Source organism: Dermacentor variabilis, chromosome 10 (genome assembly GCF_050947875.1).
Source record: "Dermacentor variabilis isolate Ectoservices chromosome 10, ASM5094787v1, whole genome shotgun sequence".
NCBI lineage: Eukaryota > Metazoa > Arthropoda > Arachnida > Ixodida > Ixodidae > Dermacentor > Dermacentor variabilis.
Window position 1 is genome coordinate 57,766,894 of NC_134577.1, and position 23,083 is coordinate 57,789,976.

Genomic DNA, 23,083 nt, shown 5'->3' on the forward strand with positions numbered 1-23,083 from the left:
AAAATGTGACGAAATTGGTTACAATAACGTTGCGGGTCAGAGAAAGCACCAAAACTTGTACCCTTATTATTCAGAGCACACTAAACTGCTTAGAACGACAGAAACACGAACGCCGTGTTGTCGTGTTGTCCACTTCTCTACTCTTGTGTCCAGTCTGCACGCCTCACTTCTATTTTGCATAATGCACTAAACTGCGTCGCACGGCCTAACTGCCTCGCGAGTCCCGATTCCGTGCCGTAAAAGCCTAAACTGCTTGAAATGCAGCCTGTGCAACAATATTTCTCACCTTGCTGTAGTTCAGTAGTGTAGCGGTGCCGTGTCGAAGTGCCGAAGGAAGGCAAGAATGCGTCGGGAGCCCAACTGACAGACGACGTCCATAAGAGACCAGTCGCTGAGCAGGCGCTCATATGAGGCGCTCTTGATGCGCGCAGCCGGCCTCGCTGGCTTCGGTAGCGTGTCTGGCGCGTGACGTATGCATCGGCCCGTCTGGCACGCCGATTGCACCCATAGCTTGTTGCTAGGCGACGCAAGTAAGTCGCGAAGGTTCGTTTCCGCAGAAATCTCTTTAGCTTTAACGGGAAAAAATTTAAAGGAACATTGTCTGCAAGTTTATTTCACATTTTTTTTTCTTCGATGCTCGCGTCAGCTAAAGGATTGGGTATACACTACACTGCTAAGCAAAATTACACCCTTTCGTCCTCTGTCTTGCTGCATTTCCTTTGTTTAACGCGGCTAGCCCGGTCCTTCCAAGTCATGAACGGCATGCCCGTTATGAGCATGACAGAGCATTCTCGACAGGAAACTAGCGAGCGCAGCGTTTTCAAGGAAGGAAACGCAAGCAAGACAGGTTACTATCATCGTGCGGCAACTATACACCCCAATGGGTGTACATTTGTTTGAGAGAGTACACTCTTAAGCAAATGTATATTTATTTTTCTAATAATTTATATACTACGTCACATCTTTCTGGACTCCAAGATGCACGGCAACTGCTATAGAGATCGCACTATTCGGCAACATTACGCGCGTGACAATACGCACTGTGAACATCAAGAAAACTGGGCGGAAACCACAGGGAGAATTGTCACCAAATTCAAGTCACAGCTTCCCCGTAGACTTGCTGAGATATGCGACTGGTTAGCTATTTTTGTTATAATAAGCAGCGTGGGGCGCTGTGACATCGCACTGCTTCGAGGATTGGACCGGGCCGCGTTGTGAACCACACGAAAATCCTTACAAGGTCGCGCATCGTGCGATGCTGTCAATATCGGCCTATCAAGCGATAACTTTCGATTACGATAGATAAGGGATTGGCCAAGCTTCGATTACGCAGTTTCCGTCTTCCGCCCAGTTTATTCGGCCAGAAACGACAGAAATCCACAGAAACCGGGGAGAAGAGCAAAAAAAAAAAAGCTTGGCGTTAATAATGTGGATCCGCATTCATAAAGCTTCTAGTTCGTACGTGCCGGTTGCCATTAGCCTTAAGCCTTCTTTACGACACATTTGGCATCAAAGTTAGTTTGGCATCAGAGCTAGTACCTGCTCTTAAGAACGGCATTACCCTAACGCCTTCTTTGGAAATAGAGGCCCTGCGTTCTTCGTCTTTTTTTTTTTTTTTTGGATATGGCTTGGTGACTCTGGCGGCAGGCTCTCCAGGCTCTTTTCGTACTCCAAGGAAGACTTCCGCGTCTTTAACATCAGCCTGACTAACCGTAGCCGCTGCTCAACTGCAGTCGCGTTGCGAACCAGTCTCCACCCCGTCAGGAAGCGTCTGTCGTCTCGGTTCGTCATGCGAGCGTTCTTTGGCGCCATTGTGGTCGCCAAGCCTGCCGCCAACGGCGGGAACCATGGCGTTGCTCGAAGCGGTATTTGCGGCCACGGACCGCTCAGTGATACAGCTTGGCGTACCGCGTTCTTTGTTCATGGCCGCAGATGGCATTGCTTGCTTGCTTGCTTGCTTGCTTGCTTGCTTGCTATACCATGGCGCGTACTCACTACTACACCATGGCGTATACCATACCATGGTGTAGTCATTTCACCATGCACCCACTGGCCCACCAAACTACTCTACTATCCAGCGTTGTTCTGTCTGTTTCTACTTACTTGTGCTCGCGTCCGTACTTGCTGGAAACCGTTATATGCTCACTACTGGGGATTGCCTAAGAAGCCGGAAAACGGTTATGGGAAAACGTGTTTTTTTTTAAAGGAAAGCAAGCCAGAAGGAGATCAATTTTAATCGCTTTAATTTGAATTTTGACAATTACTAAATAACAAATCACTAAAGTATTGTAAATTGGGATTTTGTAAGATGATCAATAATAGCTCAGTAAATTAACTGGGTATTCTCCTTGTGCCACCAAGGAACTCGCATACCCGCCCTGCATGCGTTCCTGTGAAAGCAGTATGCGAACACCGGGTGCTTGGTTCTTGCATGTCCCGCGCATGCGCGGTCGCTGAGATAGATGACCGTGGTCGTCGTGTCGATGATGAGCGCTGTGAAGACAGTGTACCTGAATAACTCTTCAACACACAAAATAATGAGGCACACAAAGCTCTGATCTTAAACGCTGGATTTACACTCAAGGACACTGATGATGAAAAACTTTATTTATCCCTCTTTAAAGGAAGGGGGCAATGGAATAGAGGGTGGGGGGAGGAACTACTTGAAATAGGCCTCCTTTATCCTCTCAGCCCACTCCAGGATGACCTCCTGAAGATCGGGAGTGGAGCTGCGCAAGGCAGCCTCCCACTGCTCCTCACTATATATTAATTGCATGAGGAAAGGGGGAAGGGGGTGCTTAGGGCACCCCCACATGATGTGGTTTAAGTCTGCTTTAGGAGAGACACAGAATTTACAAGAGGGAGAAAGGTAAATCGCGGGATAAATGCGGTGGAGGAGGTAAGGGGCTGAAGTAGCTGCATGGGGAATTCATGTACTGCAATGGCATCTAAAAGCAAATTATTCCGCTCAAGACACCCACAACTGCCTGTAAACATGATGATGATGATCATGATGCCTTATTTAATGGCACAAACCCATGCGGGGAATAGGGCGCGAACATGGTGGTAAGATAAATAAAAGGAGGGAAAATACATGAATAATCGAAGATGAGAAAGAAACCGATAATAAATGAAATCAGTGTATAATAAGGTAGTCAGCCTTGCAAATATGGGAACAGCGACATGAACTTTAACTTAAACATACCTAAAGTAAAGCTAAACGTAAATAATGAGTAAGTTAAATTTTGAATAGTAATAGTAATAATATTATTACTTTCAATTTGTTTTTTATGCTTTAATTTTCTATATTATTAATTTATTGAAGGAGAAATAAATCAGTCATGAAAAATGGGAAATATATTTTGTGGGTCACAGAGGCAACTTTTTGCGTCCCAGGTGCAATTAGAAATGGCCCGGCAAACATTCATGTGGCTGTATCCTGATACCATTGCTCCAAGTGAGAGTAGAACAGTACTGCATAGACAGTCCTGGATTGCGTAGCTGAATGTCCAAACTTTGTTTACGTCGAGTAGAAAACCGCCGACACGATAGTAAAGAGTGATCGATGGATTCCGGCGCATTATAGAGCTAGCGTAAATGGGATAGCGCCAGACGACATCTGTGCAAGTAAAAATTAAGTGGTTGAATACGGCAACGGAGCAGCCTTGTAAATGATACTTCGAATTGCCGGTCAGGACGCCATTTCCGGTTCCGAGAACAATTTCGATGAAGTCCGTAGGTTTTTCTAATGAGACGCTTTTTGTCTTCGGTCAAAGAAAGAAAAACTGCCTATATTTAGCCGCCGTGATACGCCCACTTGGCGGCAGCACATATATAACTGGACAACTTAGTCATATCATAAGAAGCACTTGCTAGAGACTCAGCTATTTCATCAAGATGAATGCCTCGGTGACGAAGTGCACATACAAATGGAACTAAAGTGAGGCGGAGCTAATGCAGAAAACGTCTTCAAAGCTGTCGAATTAGTAGACGCGCTACGGGCGCTACATGCAGAAAGAAAATATATGACGATAGCAACTCTTGTGGCATAAAAAGTAACTTTCGCAAAGCAAGAACTATTGCCTGGAGTTCGGCCTGAAAAAAAAAAATTTGATATAGAATACCCGGGAAACATTACGTTTTTCTTTTTTTTTTTCGTTAAGGCAAACAAAAACGCTAAGCTTTCTGGTCATTTGATTGCTATAAGGTAACATTTAAAGCGATGCTTATCTTCAGCTTCACTTGAGGAGAGCTTGCTGTTGGGCTAGTTGGTAAATGATTTTAAAGACGAAACAGAGCAAGGAAGGCGACAAGCAGCAGTCTTACTGTCTTCTTCACATATTAGTTCTCACAGTGAAACACTACAAGCTTATTGAATGTGTACGAGTATTGAACCTCTAATTGTGATTCATTGCGTTCTGTGTGTCTATATCGTGTACGATTGTTTTAATTTGCGCCACTTTAAACAACTAATCATTAAGCTACCAGCTTAAAGCGTGTATTCGAGACAGCTTGCGTGTATTCGCGGGCTTATTTCACGCTCGGAAAAACACTTTTAATCTAGCATGTACTGCGCAAGAGAAAGCTGTATAGGGAGCTTTTCGTGTTGCTCTACAATTTACTCATTTACACTTTTAATCTAAACATAATATTCGAGAAGTTGATTAATTAATTAATTAGGCGGGATGCAAAAATAATCTGAGCATCTCCAAGCGACGGCAAGCAACAGTAGCTTGGTTCCGTCCAGCTATGTGGCATTTGCGTATAAATCTTTAAATATTGGTGCATGATAGTTAAGACACCCTGTATGAGGTGCCGCATTTCTTAGAGGCCCCGGAAAACCATTGCACTTGTCGACAAACTGTTACACAGACGGTAAGCGATTGGTAAAAGCCGAATGCCTGTCCATTGCCTTCTGGCCCATCACGTTGTACTACCAGGACCACGCCAAGCAAAGCTCACAGCCACACTTATATTCGTTCTGTGTGGTTCTCGGTCTATTTGCCAAAAGAGAATAACATAATGGAGCAGTGGGAGGCACAGCTCGCCCGCTCCGACCTGGCAGGACAAAAGTCCTTGATTAGCCAGGTCAGGCAGGCGGCAGAGGCCAGTGGGGCCCTGGAATGAGAGGCTCCGACCATCCCTCCTTCAAATATTTTCCATTTCAATAAAGTTTCTATGTATCTATCGTCGGTGCGGCTTGCGTATGACACAATAAGGCATTTAAAAGAAATGAAGTTGTGCTCGATGATCGAGAATGTTGTTTTTACCCTCTCATAACTCATAAAGGAGGCTGTGCGACCACTTTACGCACGCGCTGAAGCCAGCGCTCGTCGGAAATGAAGGGAGGAGCACTGCGACAGGAAATGTGGGTTTAGAGATGCAGTCAATACATTGAAAAACTAACGTAAAATGCGTAATTGATTCACTTGTCTGTGAGATCCGAGCGCGTACATACATCTTGTCGAGCGCGTAATTACGATAGGTTGCTCAGTCACCCAAAACGTTCGCGCGCAGGTCATGCTGTTTCGCCTAGTAAACGAGAATAGAAATAAATACAAATTACAAAGAACAAACAACAAGAGACACGGCAGGAGACAAAGCGAAACCCGCAGAAAAAAAACAGCCTCACGTTAAAAACCGCACTTATCAACCGGGCTCATCAGGCTGCCGGGCTCGCAAGCGAACGCGTTCGCAAAGCCATTCACGTTGCGGAACGACTCGTCGCACTCGTCGCCAGTGGAGTGTCGCACTCCGTCGTGACCGCCGCAGAGAACGTAGCACGAGGCGACGAAGAACATGGCGGTGGCACCGTAACCTCCGAATCCTTCGATACTCTCGCCGTTGTGCCCTACTCCTGCGGCGTGGTACGCCTCGAGCGATACCTCGAGGGCTAGCGTTCGCATCAGCGAACGAAGCAGCCTGCCCGGAGACTGACCCTCGTCGAAGCGGCTGGCGTTGCCGGCGCACTGCAAGGCGGAGGCGGCAGTACCGGGCGAATCCGCGTACCTGCACGAATAAAACGTTGAAATACCGAAAACGGACTCTCAGCGTGTTACATTTGAATGCGTTTCCAGCACACTTACGTAGTGCTAGTCAGGCAGCCACTATATGTAAGGTCACGACGGCGCATTATCTTACTATGATAGGAAGTAGGAGTAAAAGGGGGGAAGGTAACTATGGAAAGATGGAGCACGGAGTTATTAAGGAAAATTGCGAGGAACGAAAGGTCGAGTGCATGATGAGAAGAAAATGTGAAGGTGTTGCAACGGTTGCTTAAAGAAAAAAAAAGATTGGTTAAACTTACGAAGCAAACAATGTAAGGTATTCTCTCTCTGCCGTTGACACGCACAGCCGCCGTCCTACGTCATATATCGTGCGAACACGCCTAAAACGCCATTTTGTTTATACTGCGGAAAATGCTAGTGATTTCTGAATGGGTCAATTGCCTAGAATTTCCCACCCTAATGCGTTTTCTTTTCTAAACACCTAAGGTCTGCTCCTTAAAAACAGCGTTTGTTCAAGTCAAAGCGCTAGAAATCCGTCTTCTATGTTCGTATTAAGTCTGAAGGTGGCGGCACATCATGACAGGACAGCTCTACAAAGCGCTAAATAAAATTTACCCATACAGTTATTTTTTGTAAATTCGCTTTTCTGGCATTTTATAAGGTGAATTGGGTGTCGAATCCCCGCCTGAAAAAACCCCAGAACTCAGTAACGTTGTTTACAGGCATCAGCAGACAAGCGCATCCATGCGGTAGGGCTAAGATGCACGTGGAAGCCGGCAGGCCCTTTCACCCTGTACACTGTAGAGTGCGCATGTCAGATGTACATACGTCTGGGCAAATGCGCTTTGGCAGCACGATACACCGGTTTGGCGGCACGTAATACATGAAGCTGAAGCCTTTCGCACAACCTGCTGCAAAACGCTGATTCAGTGGAGTGCAGCCCGACGCACTGCATTATCACTCACCGAGAAGAGCCCTCATGGTTGGAAGTAAATTGTTGGAAGTAAACATTTGCGATGGTGCGATAGTGGGCATGCAGAGTATGGTTGCCACAATGCAAGATCTATGATTAAAGACACTTGTAACACATACACACAGCTAGCGATCGCGATCTATAGGGTTCAGACAGGCCATACCTCTGCAAGAAGATCTCGCTCAGTGCCGAAGCCACGTGGTTCCCGAGGCCTCCTTGGTTTACGAACAGCGTGGCACTCTCGTCGAACGAGGGAAACGACAGTGCGTACGGAAGCACTGCCACGACGTCAGCTGGAAGCAAGACCGTCCACTGTTCGAACTCCATCTGTTCGGAAGCGACCCAACGATCGTGCGCGTCCGCCTGCAGTCTCAGAGCGATCGACGGCCAGTTTTCGACCAGAGAGTCGTCCATGTCGCCCGGGTTGAGCACAGCTGCCGTTGCCTGCTGCGCACAACTCGCCGTGAGCACGCTTTCACGCTTGACACAAACAAGCACTGTGCGGAAGAGCAGCGATCAGTGTTGACCAAGCCGTATAGTCATCGCCCTACCCAACATTTCTTTTTCTTGGGTGAGTAGGAAAGTTTGTGGCACACTTGTATTAGAAGCGAACGGCGCTGTAGCTTCGTCCAGGATGTGCCGCGCCCGTTATGTAGGGCCAAGAAATTCGCGACTGGATGAACTTGTGGACGAAGATTACTTCTTCGACGCAACCGAGAGAGTTTGATGCAGTATGTATAGAAATGCGGTATGACGAAGTTTAGTTCATCGTTCACTTCACAATGGTTATGCACTTCCATATGTCGGGTATACGATGACTATAAACTGGTGAATCAAACGCAGTGACCCGGTTGACAGGTTTACGCTCTGAAAATAACAATACCAAATTGGAAACTCTTTTACAGGAAGTGCCTTAGAAAGGGCCCATGCAAGGAAAATAATGCCATATAGGCTTATGTCAATGGTGCTTAGTAAGTGACATGCACTTACTCCCATATAATAGAGTTATTCTAGACCATACTGAATTTACGGATATAGTGGTCCACTGAATTTAATTTGTTTAAGCTTCGTCTATCTGTTACCGCGCGAACTGAGCAAATCTCTATGTCAATTTGCTCTTGGCGACATATTCTGAAGTAGTTGTATTCGTAAGCACATAATTCCTCAGTGATAGATTCTGTGCACTAGGCTTTTGCGGGTAATAGTGCAACCGTACGATGGATCACAAACGCGCTCAGCACAAATACGGCAGGAAACCGTGTCGAGAGTCAGCTCACCTTGTGCGCACGCAACCCGGAGTGAGGGTCAAAGTATCCGAGGACCACGTCGGTAGCCGTGTCCCAGTCGCGGACCATGGTGTACTTTAGGTCCCGGTGCGGCCATTTGTCGATTCGCTGCGCGAACGCTTGGAACGTGTTGACCACCACGCGCCGCGCCGACTTCACAGCTCGCTCGGAGAGAAGCTCGTCGAAGTAGTCGCCGAACAACCGGTTTCCGCCCAGCAGGTAAGCCTTGCTCAAGCAGAAGGCGCCGTGGTGCAGGTCCGCGCAGTCCTCGCTACGCGAGAAGCCACCCCGATGTGAAAACATGTGTAACGGTTACGAGTGGAATAGTATCGCGTACTCATCCGACGCATTTATTACCCTGGAGAATTTTAGGCAAAGGACATAAACTTCTTACATGTGTACGGTTCTTCAAAACACTTTGTACTTTGCAGGGGTGTATCATTTTGACCGTTTTTCACGCGACATATATGTTACCAATCTCTATTGCTAAATGCTTGAAACAGGGTAACTGGCCAGCACACGACAAAAGCTTTCAACTATGATTTTGTTAGGAATCCGGATCACTGATGCACAGCGTGCGGTACATGCGTATAGTAAGCTGCGTGAAATTACCTTTTTATATAAAGGAACAGCGAAAGAGTGCTCGCACTTGGGGCCAACCTTATCTCTCTTGGCCGCTTCAGGTAAACCTGAAGCGGCAAAGATAGATAAGCTATCGATAATAGCAAAGATAGATAAGTCATCGCTTTGCCTCACGCCATTCCTGGAACAGGAACACGCACCACACATGCTACGGTGATCAGTCGTCCACCCGCGATGCAGCTTCTAATAAAGACATTTTCGAAAATTGGCGTTTCTGTTTGGCCTCCCTACAATGTCTCAATAATATTGCGCTTCATAATAGCGCGCCCTCGACATTTGTCTTCGGACACAGGGCCACCATGATGTACAACCAGAGAAAGGAGACGATGCTCTTGGCACAATTTTATAATAGACAAAAGAAAAATGTCTTTTTTTTTCTAGAATTCATTTCCAACATCGCTTAGATATGTACGCAGTAGATCTGTATTCACTAAAATACCGACCCATGCTTTTGTCGTTCGTAAAGCATTCAAAATTTGTCACCAGGTAAACACAACGCGATCGATTTAAATGCCACAGATTGAAAATTCGCAAGGCTTAGATTCCTTTGCCCACCTCGTCTTGCCTGCGCTGCTTTAATATCCCTCCTATTCACACTATACCCTAATTCCATCCAAAATTATCTCGAGGGGCATTATAACTAATTCGCACAAAAAATATTAGCAAATTCTAGGGGATTTCTATAGTATTTTAGTAGAAGCTTTAAAACGGAAACTTTATTCATTTCCGTTCCTCAACTCCTACTGCTGTCGACGCTCAGAAACGTCATCAAGTATGCATTATTAACGGCAACCACCGGTCGTTTCGGAAATGAAGCAGCGTCTCCTCGTCAAGAAAGTGTTAATTGCGCGTGAATTGCCACTCAATGACGTTTCTCATCAATTTACGTAGCAGCGGCTCCCCCTTGCTGCTGGACAATACCATTGTGCAGGAGGAGATCGAAATTTGTGTCATTAGACAAGGTTTCAAGTATTTCCGATTTACCGTTATGCTTCAGAAGAAAGTACGTCCACATAGAAAAAAAAATACGGCAGAGGGGCCAAATCAACGTGATGTCCAAGGCCGGAAGTTCGAACAACTTGGTTTGGGTATTTGTTAACAGGAGGTGCACCGCACAAATTCAAGTCATTTGGCTGCAATGATTGACTCCTCAACCAGCTAAAGAGCGACACGGAGTATGACTTGAAAGCTTGTGCTGCGAAAATTTGCGAGGTAAATAATTGTCACGATAGCAAACAAACACGCACAAAATGGAGATCAATTTTGGCTTTTGGTCGTAGTTTCGCTGTACACTTTGCTGGGCAACAATTATTTTTTCAAAGGTTATGATATTTCGAGCGGCATAGTCCCTTTATCAACATGCTGAAAGAGGCTCACGATAATTATTTCGTGAATTATCTTGCCACCCATCCTCTACTTGAAGTCAACGTTGAGTTCCGAGGCCTCGTGAAACGTTAACAGATGCAGCTTCAAGCACCCACGGAAGTCTTTCTGCGCACCACTGCCCCGCAATGTGCCATGAAAACTAGGTCAGCCTGCTTCCGTGGCATAAACTTACAGGTTTTTATTTCCTCTTCTTTTTCTATTAATTAATCAACAACCGACGCTTCCGGCGCTCACCAGCCGTAAAAGTTGACCAGCAGCCGTCGGTTGGCGTACAGCGCCGCGGTCTGGACGGTGCACCAGGAAAAGAACGCGTGCATGTCCCGTTCACCGCTCGCTTCCCACAGTTTCAAGAAGGTCGTCACGTAGCCGGGCTTATTCGACTCGAAGACCACGGGACCCGACCCGCCGCCGTACGGTCCCAGCTCCGTCATCCAGCGTTCCTTGCTCAATCCCGGCACCGTACTGAGCACGTCGAGAGATTCGAATGCGCCGGAACTGGTGGGGAGATTCAACGCCGCCGATAGAGGGACCATGTAGGCGTTGTGCAGCTTGACGTGGTTCGCGAAATTGACGGTCTCCTCTGCTGTGCCGCCAAAGGCCTGCCTGGAGGGAGAGTTGAGGCTAGTGGGAAAATGTTCCGGCATACGTGACTCGTTGAACCAATGAAACAAGGTCGTCATTCATTGCAACTTGAGGAGAGTACACGATCATTGAATTTTTGATATTAAAGAGAGCCATGTTATGTAGGTGGTTCAGTTAAAAGGAAACTGTTCGGGAGAGTAAGGTATACGACTAACGTGCACTTGTTTTAGAAACTCCAGGGAAGAAGTCTGCCAGAGGTGCCAATGATGTCAGGTCAAAATATAGAGGAAGTTATCTTTCCACGCGCGAAAAAAAAATGCCAAAGCAAGATAAATAAATATGCAATTCCTTCGTACAGCCTACATTGAAGTTAACGTAATGTTGACTCCAACCTGAAGCTTCCTCTCTTAGCCTATTGTTGATCTATGTAATATTAGCTTGCTGACTACTTATCCGCACGAACCAGCACGAAAACAAGCCGAGAGTCAAATAAGCAATTATTTCATAGCCGCAGCTGTCCTAAGTAACCTCTCAAAAATGCACGCTTGCCTAAGTGTTTCGAAGTAGGCCTGAGCTGCACGGACACTGTTGGCCAACTTTCGGTGCTTCTCCACGATGCGCTCGACTTCTCGGAGCGGAGCCAGTGTGACGATGGTGGCATTCGGGCCGCGCCTGATGGACACGTGGAGCACGGCACTCCACCGGAGTCTCAGTGACACGTGTAGCAAAGTTCGAAGCAAATCTACGGGGTCCGAGTCTTTGGGCAGTCGGGGCCAAGTTACGCCGGCACGGAGGAGAGCCGCTTTCACCTTCCATTTGAAAAAAAAGTGTCGGCACAAAAAGTAAATAACATCCATCAGCACGGTTATCACCAGTGAAATAACGTTGTGTGAACGCGCAAGGACTTTTCGCCTGCGCTAAGAAGCCTTCACGCAGCAAACTGCGTAAGCCGTGAAGGCATTTGTGATGGCAGCGTTTCTCGAAATTATCGACCATCACTCTCTTTGAACCGGGTCACATACTACTTGCACAGCATTTCCAATCCTTTCAAGAACTAATGTGCTCTAAAAACCTCACTCGACTTTGAAAAGACGTGTACTCAAAGTTTTCTACGGAAGGTTTTATGCCAATCACGCCATAGGACAAAATGTTGAATTGCTCCAGAACAATTTACGAGTGCCTATTTTATAGAGATACACAATGCGACTACAAGGAGCATTTGACGTTTTGTATGCATATATGATACCGAGGAATGCTATTCAATGAACTTACGGCAGAACTCATCTCACAATGAATGTCGACGGTAATGCGAATAGAACTCGATCAATTCAGCAACAGACCCTATTGCTGAAGTGCAGTTTATTTAACACGTGTAATGACAATGCTGAGACTGATTGCTTTGGCTATATGCCACATACACCGATATCGTCCTACTGTGCTCGGCCACTCACTTGCCAAGGTCGCCAATGAGCACGGAGGTGTGACGACCACTGTATGACGCCAACGCAGTGACGATGGAATGACAAAAAGGAAACGATATCGACCGAATTACAAAGACGTGTAACGACAACGGGGGTGGGGGGCGGCAGAAAGTTAGGCGGGAGGATGAGATTAAGAAGTTTGCAGGGACAACGTGTCCACAATTAGCACATGACCGGGGCAGCTGGAGAAGTATGGGAGAGGCCTTTGCCCTGCAGTGGGCGTAACCATGATGATGATGATGATGGTTATAACGACAACGGCATGACTGTGTGCCGATGATGGCATGACGCCGCTGGCGTGACGACGACGACACAATGACGCCCACGACATGACAACTGCGGCAAAGTCGCTGGTGAATGGCGACAGCATGATTACGTTAAAAACTCGAACAAGGTCTTAGGTGTCCCCTATATAGGGTGTCCCCTAAGTCCCTGTAATAACTTCATCGCGGTTTTGTTTGCCAGGTGTATACGCTGTTCACCCTCAATACGCACATGGGTTACTTCGCTCGTTCAACGCAACATCTCTACATAATTCCGAAACTTCAAGGAGGCCTATTTATCTTTCTTTCGAGTCTCTGTTACCCGCTGAACGTTTACAGCCTTATTTTTCTTCAGAAAGCTATCATAGCATTCTTAAGTCTTTTTACTTTCGCATTTTTGTTAGATTTTTTGTAGCCGCTCATTTAACTCGTACCCTCGGTAATTCTCCTGTATACTTGATTTACAAGTGGGACCCAGTACGAGCGGCGTCTTTCGGCAACTCCCGCAATAATACTCTGAAGTTCTACGCGAAGAACCGGCACACGAAACAGGAATCTGCTAAGGATGGCACTGCCGTTACCTTCGGCAGCTCGTCCGCATCGCCGCGGCGCAAGGCGTCACAGCTGCGGTAGAAAGCGGCCGCCCTCTGCAGCGGCTTCTGCGCCTTGCGCGGAACGGGCATCGAGCGCAGCAAGTGGGACATGCGGGGCAGCTCGGACAGGAACGCCATCTGGCGCACGGAGAGTCGGTTGTGGCGCCGCCATCCGTCGCACACGAAGCGCGTGAAGCCGTCGCACGGACTCAGCGAGGAGTTCACGGAGGCCGCCAGTCGGCGCGAGTATTCGCGGCACGGTTCCGTGCGACACATGGCGGCCGAGCCGCGTCGCCTGTCGCCGACGCCGCCTCCGAAGACGCCCAGCAGCAGAAGCAAGGCGCTCCCCGCCGCTAGGAGGAGCAGGGCGCACAATACCGCCGCCGTTGGTTGGTTCCTGAGGAAAGCCTGCAACAGTGGCGACAGGGGGCGTTGAGAAACTTTGGGCCAATGTGATCGTCTCTATTAAGTGATGATGTATGGGGTGTTACGGCGCGAGGGTCACGTATGACCAAAGAGGGCCAGACTAGTGTTAGTGAGTTGGCAAAGTACGTGATACTGAATTACGAAAGGTAGATATGTGGCTGTAAAAGGACCTTAAAGACAGTCGCTGCAAAGCGCGTAAAATGTATATGTAATAAGATTATTGCAATGACTAATGATGCATACTATTACGACGAAACATACATTCTACAACAATAACAGAACAAGAGAGAATGGTTCTTTTGTTGCAAGTCGATTATTAAACAGCGTTGCATTTGTCACGTCGTTTAAGTTTGCGTAGGGGAATGTTCATCGTTTGCGTTCACTTTCAGTAAATATACAAAACTGGAGTACGTCCATTGAAAATGGAGCAACGACTCGTTAGATTCAACGTAGAGGCTTTCTACATGGCTTGTACTGAGGGCAACAGTCGCCAGGCGGTTACCTAGGTGATGGACAAGATCCAGCATATTCAAGGCACTAGGAGTAGCCGATTGATATATGATAACCCCGTAATATAAACGTGTTCGTATGAGGCTTTTGTAAAGGTTCATGAGGCACTTCTAGTAACTGCCCTACGTTGTGTGTGAAGGGATTTTAATAATGTGCATTGTTTCAAAGCGCAGCTCTTTGGCGCCCGTTCACGTGTTTCGCGTCACCGTCGGCCTCGTCGTAACGTCATGCCTCGTCGTAACCAAGGTCATCATCCGGGCGCTGCTCTAGCTGCGCGCGCTCTTGCTGTCATCTCCCGCGCGCGGTGCGAGTCTTGTTCTCCCCTTGTCACAGAGTTTCATACAATAATTACTAGAGGAAACGCTGACGCTAGTGTCTACGGGAGATGCAATGAGAGTGGTTGTACCAGCATGGGAATTATGGGAGGTACATGAATTTACCTCCATTTCGTCCTTCTGGCTTCAAACGGCTTTGTGACTGTAAACTCGCCATTTTCAACAATGCACTAGTTCTGTAATAAGTAATTAAATGAACATGATTAAAACTGTCCGATGGCAGGATTTGAACGCAAGACCTCTGGCAGAGAAGCCAGACATTGAAACCATTAAGCGATGGACGCATGTATTGACAAGCGATGTGAAACGCCCTCGTGAATTTATAGCGGGCATGAGACTCCTTGAGAGGCTTGGTGTGTTTCGATTTGGCCACCTCGACAAGCTGAATCATTGCAATTAGTAGCTATTGTGCGTGTTCGCGGAGTCTTCTGCACTTCGAAGAGTACAGATTGCTCGAAAATATACGACAATAAGATTTATATAGCGCATTATACAAAGCCACAAGAACGTCTGAATCCACAAGCACGAAGATCAGACAAATCCATGCACTTCGCATCATTCCCAGGGTAGGACAACGACTGCAGCGCCCGAGTTCCTTCCAGTATATTGTGGGAAATTCCATGCCCCTTGTCCTTCAAAGCCGGATCACGTGTTCTCGCCCATCCTCTCGCCCCCTTCCTCCACGCAGCGTCGTTGCCGTGACTCTCGCCGCTACCACCCACTCCGCGCTCGCCGTCCCTTCTGCCACTGTCGCGGCACTGCCGCGGTGCCGGCGGCGGGCGCCCCTTGTATATTATGAAAAAGAGGATAATCTGGTGATTTCAAGGTAGGGTTTACAAAGCGACGCGGGCACTGCTACGTTTCATGAAAGCGAGTGGCCTCAGTGACCGATTATAGGCGTGAATTTATGGACATCCGCACGTATTCACACCGATAGTACCATCTTCGTTCCCTCTGCTTTCTTTTCTTCCCTTAAACCCCTTCTCCTGTGTAAGGTAGAAAACCGGACGTGTGTCTGGTTGACCTACCTTTCCTTCCTTCCTTTTCATCCTCCTCAAAGATTAAGTAGCACCAAGTGGTATCATAAGTGTTTTCTGTCTCAAGGATCACCGACAGAAAGAACTGTTTGTGAACAAAAGCTTCGCGAATATATGCCTCAACTCGCTCGAGGAGGTCAGCTGTGAATCGGCTTTCTCCAAATCTGCTTTGATAAGGGTCAAGCAAGGTGTTTGACTCCAGGAAATTTAATAGCCGGGGGCTGATATTTTTTTAATAGCTTACAGATGCAGCTTGCTAGCGCTATAGACATAGATACCTTGCTACAGAAGATCGATTATTACCTTGTTTGAAGATGGGGACTAAAATAGCCTCTTTCCATGCTAACGTAATGTGTCCTGTTGCGCAGATGGTGTTGAAAAGAGACAACAATGATATCTGTGTGTCAGGGTGAAGATGTTTCATCACCACGTAAATAATCCGGTCAGTTCCCGGAGGAGACTTCTCATAGTTATCCAAAGCAGCTCTGCTCACTGTTCTGCTCACTTCCACAGGACTTGCGATTCAATGCCTTACTTTCTGCATTATTCTTGTGTTTCAAGAAACCTTCAGAATAATGTTCACAACTAGAAACACGCTCGAAATGCTACCCAACGGCATTGGCCTGGTCTTCCAGACTCTCGCCTTGATCATCAACCAAGGGCAAACGCTGAGAATGTGCACCTATTAATTTCGTTACACTATTCCATACGTTTCTTTCTTGTTCATATGAATTCCCGAGATGTACTTTTGCCAGCTCTCTCTTTTCGCAATCATTCGTGTTCGCCTGCGTTGTGATTTGATGCGTTCAAAGCTTATGAGGTTCTCTGCCGCAGGAGTCACGTATGCGACACCACGCCGTTCTCCCTCCCTCGTGCTTCCCTGCATTCCTCATTCCGCCAGAGAATGCGTCGTTTAGAAACTGAACCTCTAGTTTGGGGAATACATATAGATGTGGCGCCAATTGAAAACGCTTCGAAGTGTGCCACTGCATCATCAATACTGAGAGGACGATCATCATTCCTGGTCAACTGCGTAAGTCGGCAAAACCGCATCCTGTCTCCTGAATCGACTTTCGATCTAGGAACTTGTGGGCAGCATTCATGTGGGTCTGCCAGCTTTAGAACAACCTGAAAGCGATCGCTACCGTAAGGGTTCTTTATGACGTTCCTGTCGATGTATGACATGTGTGCCTGATGTTTATGTCTATCGATGAGAATGTTCCGCGCGCAGCGTTGTAGAACGTTGGCGCTTTTTTATTAAGGAGGCAGGAACCCACAGAAAAATAAAGGATGTTCCCTATTAGGCAACCCCTAACGTTGGCTTATTTTTATTAAGGAGGTAGGCACCCAAAGAAAAATAAAGGAAGTTCCCTATTAGGCAACCCCTAACGTTGGTTTTTTTTTATTAAGGAGGCAGGCACCCACAGAAAAATAAAGGAAGTTCCCTATTAGGCAACCCCTAACGTTGGCTTTTTTCATTAAGGAGGCAGGCACCCAAAAAAAAAATAAAGGAAGTTCTCTAATAGGCGACGTCTTTCATCACCACACGAGTCTCCCCACAGGGTACTCTGCGCATTTAGATTTCCTATATAGGAGGACATGGGGCTTCGGGAATTCATCAATAAGGGTCTGAAATTCTGTTCTGGGCAGCTGGTAAGTGAGAGGAATGTAGATGGAAGTAAGTGGGTCTAGGTTGTTGAACAGCAGTACTCGGACAGCAACTGCTTCCAGAGACGTGCAAATTTGTAATTGCCGACAGGCAACAACGTTTTCTACAATAATAGCCACAACACCCGACGAGGCGAGAGAGTCGTCGCGGTCTTTACGGAAAATGGCATAGTGCTTGAGAAAGTTTGTCTGTGTGGGTTTTAGGTGTCATTACGCAATGAAGAGGTTAGGCGTGCAGACAGGACACAAGAGTAGAGAAGTGGACAACACGAACGCCGTCTATCAACTGAAGGAAGCACTGAGGCGAAAAAAGAAAGGTGTAATAGTTCACTGGCGATGTGCCTCTTGCAGTGGCAATACTTGTATAATGCATTGTAGTTAGCCCATACTTAGTTAAAAGTTTAGGCAATCACGTGGCTTGATTACGGTTGTGTGTGTGAATACGCGTTATTTGTACAGAAACTGTGGCCGTGCGCAATCGTTCGTTGGTTGTGCTTTTTCACTTTCTTTTCTTTCATCTTAGGTCGGTAGTTACGTACAACACCGTTTGAGCGATCGTGAACATACATCACAATATTTTCATCAGGGTTCGCCTGCATGACCATCTGTAAACAAATTGTTTTGCACAATAGCAACTGGCTACAGATCTACCCTCGAGCCTGAAGAGTGGGAATGGACTGCCACTCTTGCTGTCAGCTTGTCAGCTGCAACGCAGCGCAGATCAGTTTCTGCGTTCAGACAAGCGGTGAGTTGTAATAATCATTTTCCGTCGCTACTGCACAGTGCTCAGGGAACTTATTCACGGTTCCACACGCGACGTGTGTCGTTAATTGCTCTCACCTCACCAGCGAGTCCCCGCGACAAACAGACAACTAACAATGCACTTTGCGCACCTTCACACCCTTGTCAGTGAAGAATCTTTGCGTCGTGGTCGAGAGGAATTGCGATGGGCTCTGGAGGTTTCCGAATGCTTCCGCACGTTGGAAGCCATTGCGGCGTTCTCCGACACGGAGCGGTGACCCCCGCGCCCACGTCGAGGTCGTCAAGATAGTGTTCCTGCGCGACCCGAACGAGAGTGGCAGCAGCTTGGACTCTCTGCGTGGCCGCTGCTTCATCCACGGGGGATCGAACACGTGCTGCTTCAGCTGCCGGGCAGACCCAGCGGAAGTATTCGGCGTACGGGAGCCCTCTAAACTCTTCTCCGAGAGGGTGCTGTGCTCCGGAGACTCGCTTTGACGCGAAGGCGCGGGAGATGGCCTCAACTTTGACGACTTTGACCGAGAGGTGGGAGTTTTGGAAGGCCCTCCAGTGCCAATCTCGGGCTTGAAGACGCCTTTGCGAGAATCTCGCTGGCTGCCGCGAGGCGTCAAGGCCCCTGCAGCCTTGGCAGTTGGCAGCGAGATTTTACCATTCTCTGCGATTTCTTCATCGGCGGCGCCTTGGCCCTGGTCTACGAATTCCCGGCCCCAACTGGGCAATGGCGGCGTAGCAGCCGAATGACGCCACCGCGAAGTGTTGACGTCTTTTTCGCCTCTTGTTTCGGTGCTTGGTTTGGCGGAAGGTTCAAACGCCGGTTGTGCTGGACGCTGTTCGAGCTGGCCTGACAGAGGCGGAGTTCGCCGACCATGCGCAGCTTTGTTGTTTTGATTCCGTGACCCGCTTAAAGGCTTCGCCACGGTCGTCGTCTTTGATGCCCGGTGTTGCCAATCAGTTGCAGGCGCGCCTTGCACGGAATCGATCGTTTCGACAGGTTCGTCCGCCCTGGAGAATTCTGGCACCAGTGTTTTGGAAACCTGTATCGGCAAATAAGAACGAATGCAAATTTTTTTAACCTCATCGTTTTTATTTGTCTTGTTCATGACGTCATTCAAAACATAGGTACGTGAACTTCTGAGAATGTCGGACATGGTTCTGTCATATTACGCTCATGCAAACGCAATGGTTAGGCGAGAATATTATTCCTTTTATTTGTCGTGAATTGTTTCGCAACTGGAAGCATGCAGCACAGGCTGTAGCACAGCTTAGAGGTTAGACGTAGTGGTATCGAGAGTCAACGGCGCTGGAACACAGAGCGACACAAATTTGCGCGCGAGTAGCTCGATTCCGTGGTAATCTATCACGAAGGCTTCACTTCACAAGCGGAAATCGAAAGATAAATTTGTTCATAGCCTTAAATCTAATTTATGTTTCTCTGATGTCTCAACCACAGAATAAGATTGCGTTTTCAGGTCTCTTCTTCCAGTGACCGTGTCTGACAACGAGCCAAGTGAAGAAAGCGTACACCCCAATGTGGTGGTACTTCCAGAATATGTAGCATCATCTCGCACTAGCGATTTAAACAAAGGTGTCGCCACTTTCGCTTTCCCTGTCAGCGATGGCTCTCCCGCGTTTCTTTGACTGATCATGTCACATGTGACATGATAAGTCCAACAAACGCGGCATGCATTGTTTGGTCGCAATGTCTCCCCTACGTTTAGTGTAGCACTGTGGTGTATAATGCAGCATGACAAAGAAGGGACGATTCCTGAATATGAGCGTGGCGCCACAACGTATTGAACGCTTAGTCGAACTCGCACGTTTTTATGAATGGAGACTTACGCAGGCTTCTAATGGCCTGTTCGATATATGAGCAATCCAGACATGCAGTGCCTTGTATTCTGCCGCTTTCACATTGCATATTGTTGTCCTTTCTTTTTGTTATTCCTAGTTTTGCTATAGCATTTTTTTAAGCGTGTGTACTTTTGTTTCTTGGATGTGCAAATCGATTACTTTTTATTTTTCGGTTTGTGCTGGTGGCGGGAACAAGGGGTACTATCGCTATGTATTATTTTTTCACTATAAATCCCCAGTTTCTTGCCGCAGTCATGCAGTATGTCTTTCTTTTGTCCTTGTTCCGTCACGCTATTCCACTCGTTTGCATATATTCTCAACTCGTGTTCTTGTTGCAAGCGCTCAGTTGCAGTAACTGGCTCATATTTACTGCAAGTACGCCGATAATGAGAGCTCCACGACGCCCTTTTCTGTATGGTCACACGTCGTGGTTCACTCTTGTTCGGTGGTTCGAGCTCGTGGTATCAATCTTGCTATGCACATTCTATGTACCATATACAGTCAACATAGTGCGTGAGACGTGCTCAATAAATGAGTTAATGACGCAGGTGTGCCTTTCACTCGATATATCGGGCGTCCCACTATCAGTACCAAGCTTTTGTTTAAAAAAAAAAAGCGGAGGCCGGCTTTCATGTGCATGAAACCGACTGCATGTCGTTAACATCAACCTGAAAAGCTTCTCGTACTTTTTGTGTTGTTCTTAATTTCATTTCTAATAAATAATCACCTGGATTTTTAAGTAATACATATTTATAGCACACACGTCAATATTATGCGTTGGAGCGACTTCGAAATCGTCAAGTTCGTTTGCGACAGGCTATATCCTTGCACGGCTCTATTTTTTACGCACGTTAAACACAGCCCGCCAAATACAGCAATGTACCACGTGACACTCGGTACGCGCGCAAAAAGGAAGAGCAGCTCAAGGAATAGCGTGTCGCAAACAACTGAAATTGGTGCTTTCGAAGTCGTTATAACGCCTAATGTTGACACGTCAGCCGTAAACATTCTAAATCAGAACGTAAACTATTAATTACAAATTAGGTCAAGCCACAGATTATGCGAGATACGTGTTCAGGTTACTGCTAACGACATGCAAGTGGTTTTATACACGTAGGCGGCTTCCGCTTTTTTTTTTTTTTTACACCTTGGTGCATGATAGCGGGGGCATATTGTATCTAGAATGCATTTCGATGAAGCAGGCGCGACAACTCAACTTATTCCGCGAAGCATAGTCTGCGTCAGTATGTCCCTGTCTCGAGAAGAATCGCACTATAGAGGAGCGAACACATTTGGGATGGTTCGTTCGGGACTTGAGCCTATCTATTTTTATTTATTTATTCAGTAATCGATGTCGCCCTCACGGTCATTATTGTAGGTGGATCTGTACAATAACTAGAATGAAAACGCAGAAGCAAAGAGGCACAGTTGTCACTTGAAGATTCTAAGGCATACATCTTGCAAGGATGAGGAAGAAACGGCGCAGAGGAACAGGATACCCTGTCCCTTTCTTACGTCCGGCTCTCTTGCGCTGTTTTTTCTCAAACCCTATTAATTCTCCCTGTGTAATGACACCCATGCCTACAGACACCTGCAAAATATACAGCAGCTCCTTCTTATACTTAACGGTGCATGGATTAAAGGCAACTCTTTTTTTTTTTTTAATTAAGCGTCAGCATAAGTTGTTTGTGGTCTATCTGCGATTCAGTAAAGCATCAGCAGGATTTCGTAACCAATCGTTTGCCTTACCCTTTGCGGTGGCCGCTCGCTTGGTCTACGCAACTGTGGTTCCTTCTTGTCAGACTCCCGTCTGCCAACAGATTGCGATGCGAGTGCCCGCGGCCCAGTTTGTTCGTCAACTCCTCGCGCCAGAGCCTCAACGGGCGATTCCAGCAGAGCCCTCGAGTGCGGGAATGGCTGGCCAGCCGCTTGCACGGCAGCGACGCTGGACTCGTGCTCCATCGGTGACGGTGACGGCCCCGCGACACCCTCCTCTGAATGGTCACGTCGCGGGTCACCCGGGTTCGGTGGAGACCTCCCCAGAACATTTGACGCGTCGGCATCCTTGCACTCTTCGAGCGGTTCCCGATTAGTCTCCCGCGATTCTGTGAATTTTTGATGCCAGGCAGCCAGGTTAGGATACCCGTATGCCACGCGTGTGGGCTCCTTCATTGTTAGTTTTCGCTTGTCCGGTGGCATGAACGAGAGCGCCCGTTTAGTGGCGCCATCTTGTAGCGCAGAGTTAAATTATAGAATACAAAGTGTTATTGCCGAAGCTAACCCTAGGCTACTTATCTTCTGGTGTAAAGCGTCGGCAGCCATGCCATCGACAACGTGTATTTATTTCACGTTAGATTGCCTTGACCTGAATGCCTGCTTAACTAAAAAAAAAAAGAAACCTTTCACGCGTCTGCAGTTAGGAGACACCGCTGCTAGCGTTGTAACCCTTCTCGCGGAGTAATTTGCCCTAGTCGAACCAGATGGCGCTTCGCCGGCGCACCGCACGTTGCCTCAAAAGCCAAAGCGCACGAATGCGAAATCACTACCATTTCTATGCGCTACTTCGCGATCATCCGTTGTAAATGTAACTGGATGGTCGCTAAGGCACTGTACTCCATTAATACTGCAAGATGTGGAACGTTAGACAGAAGACGAGTGCAGTAGCTGGCTACAAAAAAAAATTTACTGACTAGCACACTGAGGAATGTAATGAATCTGTGTGGCCAGGTTCACTAACCGCTGTTACACAAGGAATGCCTCTTCTGCCGGCTCTTCGGGATGCACGGTTTTTCTCGAGGATGCGAATAGAAATTGCCGACTCGTTAGCCTTGTATCACTGACCTCCAAAGAAAGGACTTCGAGCCCGGAACATCGGCAGAAGTGAGTAGCACTCTTTACACAGTGACAAAGGGGGTATAGCGCCGCTTCCTGGCATAGCAAGTATTTCGGACACTGTCTAAGCGAATCCGCTCAAATTCATACTCAAACTTACGCCCACTCTATAGACCACGTTAAAGCATAAGTGAATGGGCGCCATCTGGAGTCAATGCGCAGAAGCATGGGTGAAGGCGGCTACACCGACGGCACACGAATGTTTGAAGCTGAAAGTTTTCGTGACAGTTCACACAGCAAGCGAGTGGTTAACGATAGTACGCATTTGCTACAAGCTATTACAAAGTACAGAGCATCTATGTTCTAGACCTTATTCGCCGCAAGAACAAGTCTATTACAACTATGCACACCCAGGCGTAATCAGGCAAATTAACTAAACGATCGGGTAGCG

At 47.3% G+C, this 23,083-nt stretch overlaps 1 protein-coding gene across 1 annotated transcript in view; it reads right to left on the reverse strand.

Annotated features, from left to right (window-relative positions):
• The window catches only part of LOC142559256 (uncharacterized), a 28,432-nt gene extending 6,460 nt beyond the window's left edge, over window positions 1-21,972 (reverse strand). The window contains exons 1-8 of the mRNA XM_075670881.1: window positions 21,550-21,972; window positions 18,084-18,983; window positions 13,203-13,622; window positions 11,427-11,686; window positions 10,530-10,898; window positions 8,259-8,538; window positions 7,145-7,428; window positions 5,647-6,009 (exon numbers count right to left, since the gene is read on the reverse strand). Of these exons, the coding sequence (XP_075526996.1) occupies window positions 5,647-6,009; window positions 7,145-7,428; window positions 8,259-8,538; window positions 10,530-10,898; window positions 11,427-11,686; window positions 13,203-13,622; window positions 18,084-18,983; window positions 21,550-21,972 (3,299 nt within the window). The remainder of the gene's footprint in view (window positions 1-5,646; window positions 6,010-7,144; window positions 7,429-8,258; window positions 8,539-10,529; window positions 10,899-11,426; window positions 11,687-13,202; window positions 13,623-18,083; window positions 18,984-21,549) is intronic.
• Window positions 21,973-23,083: the final 1,111 nt, after the last annotated feature.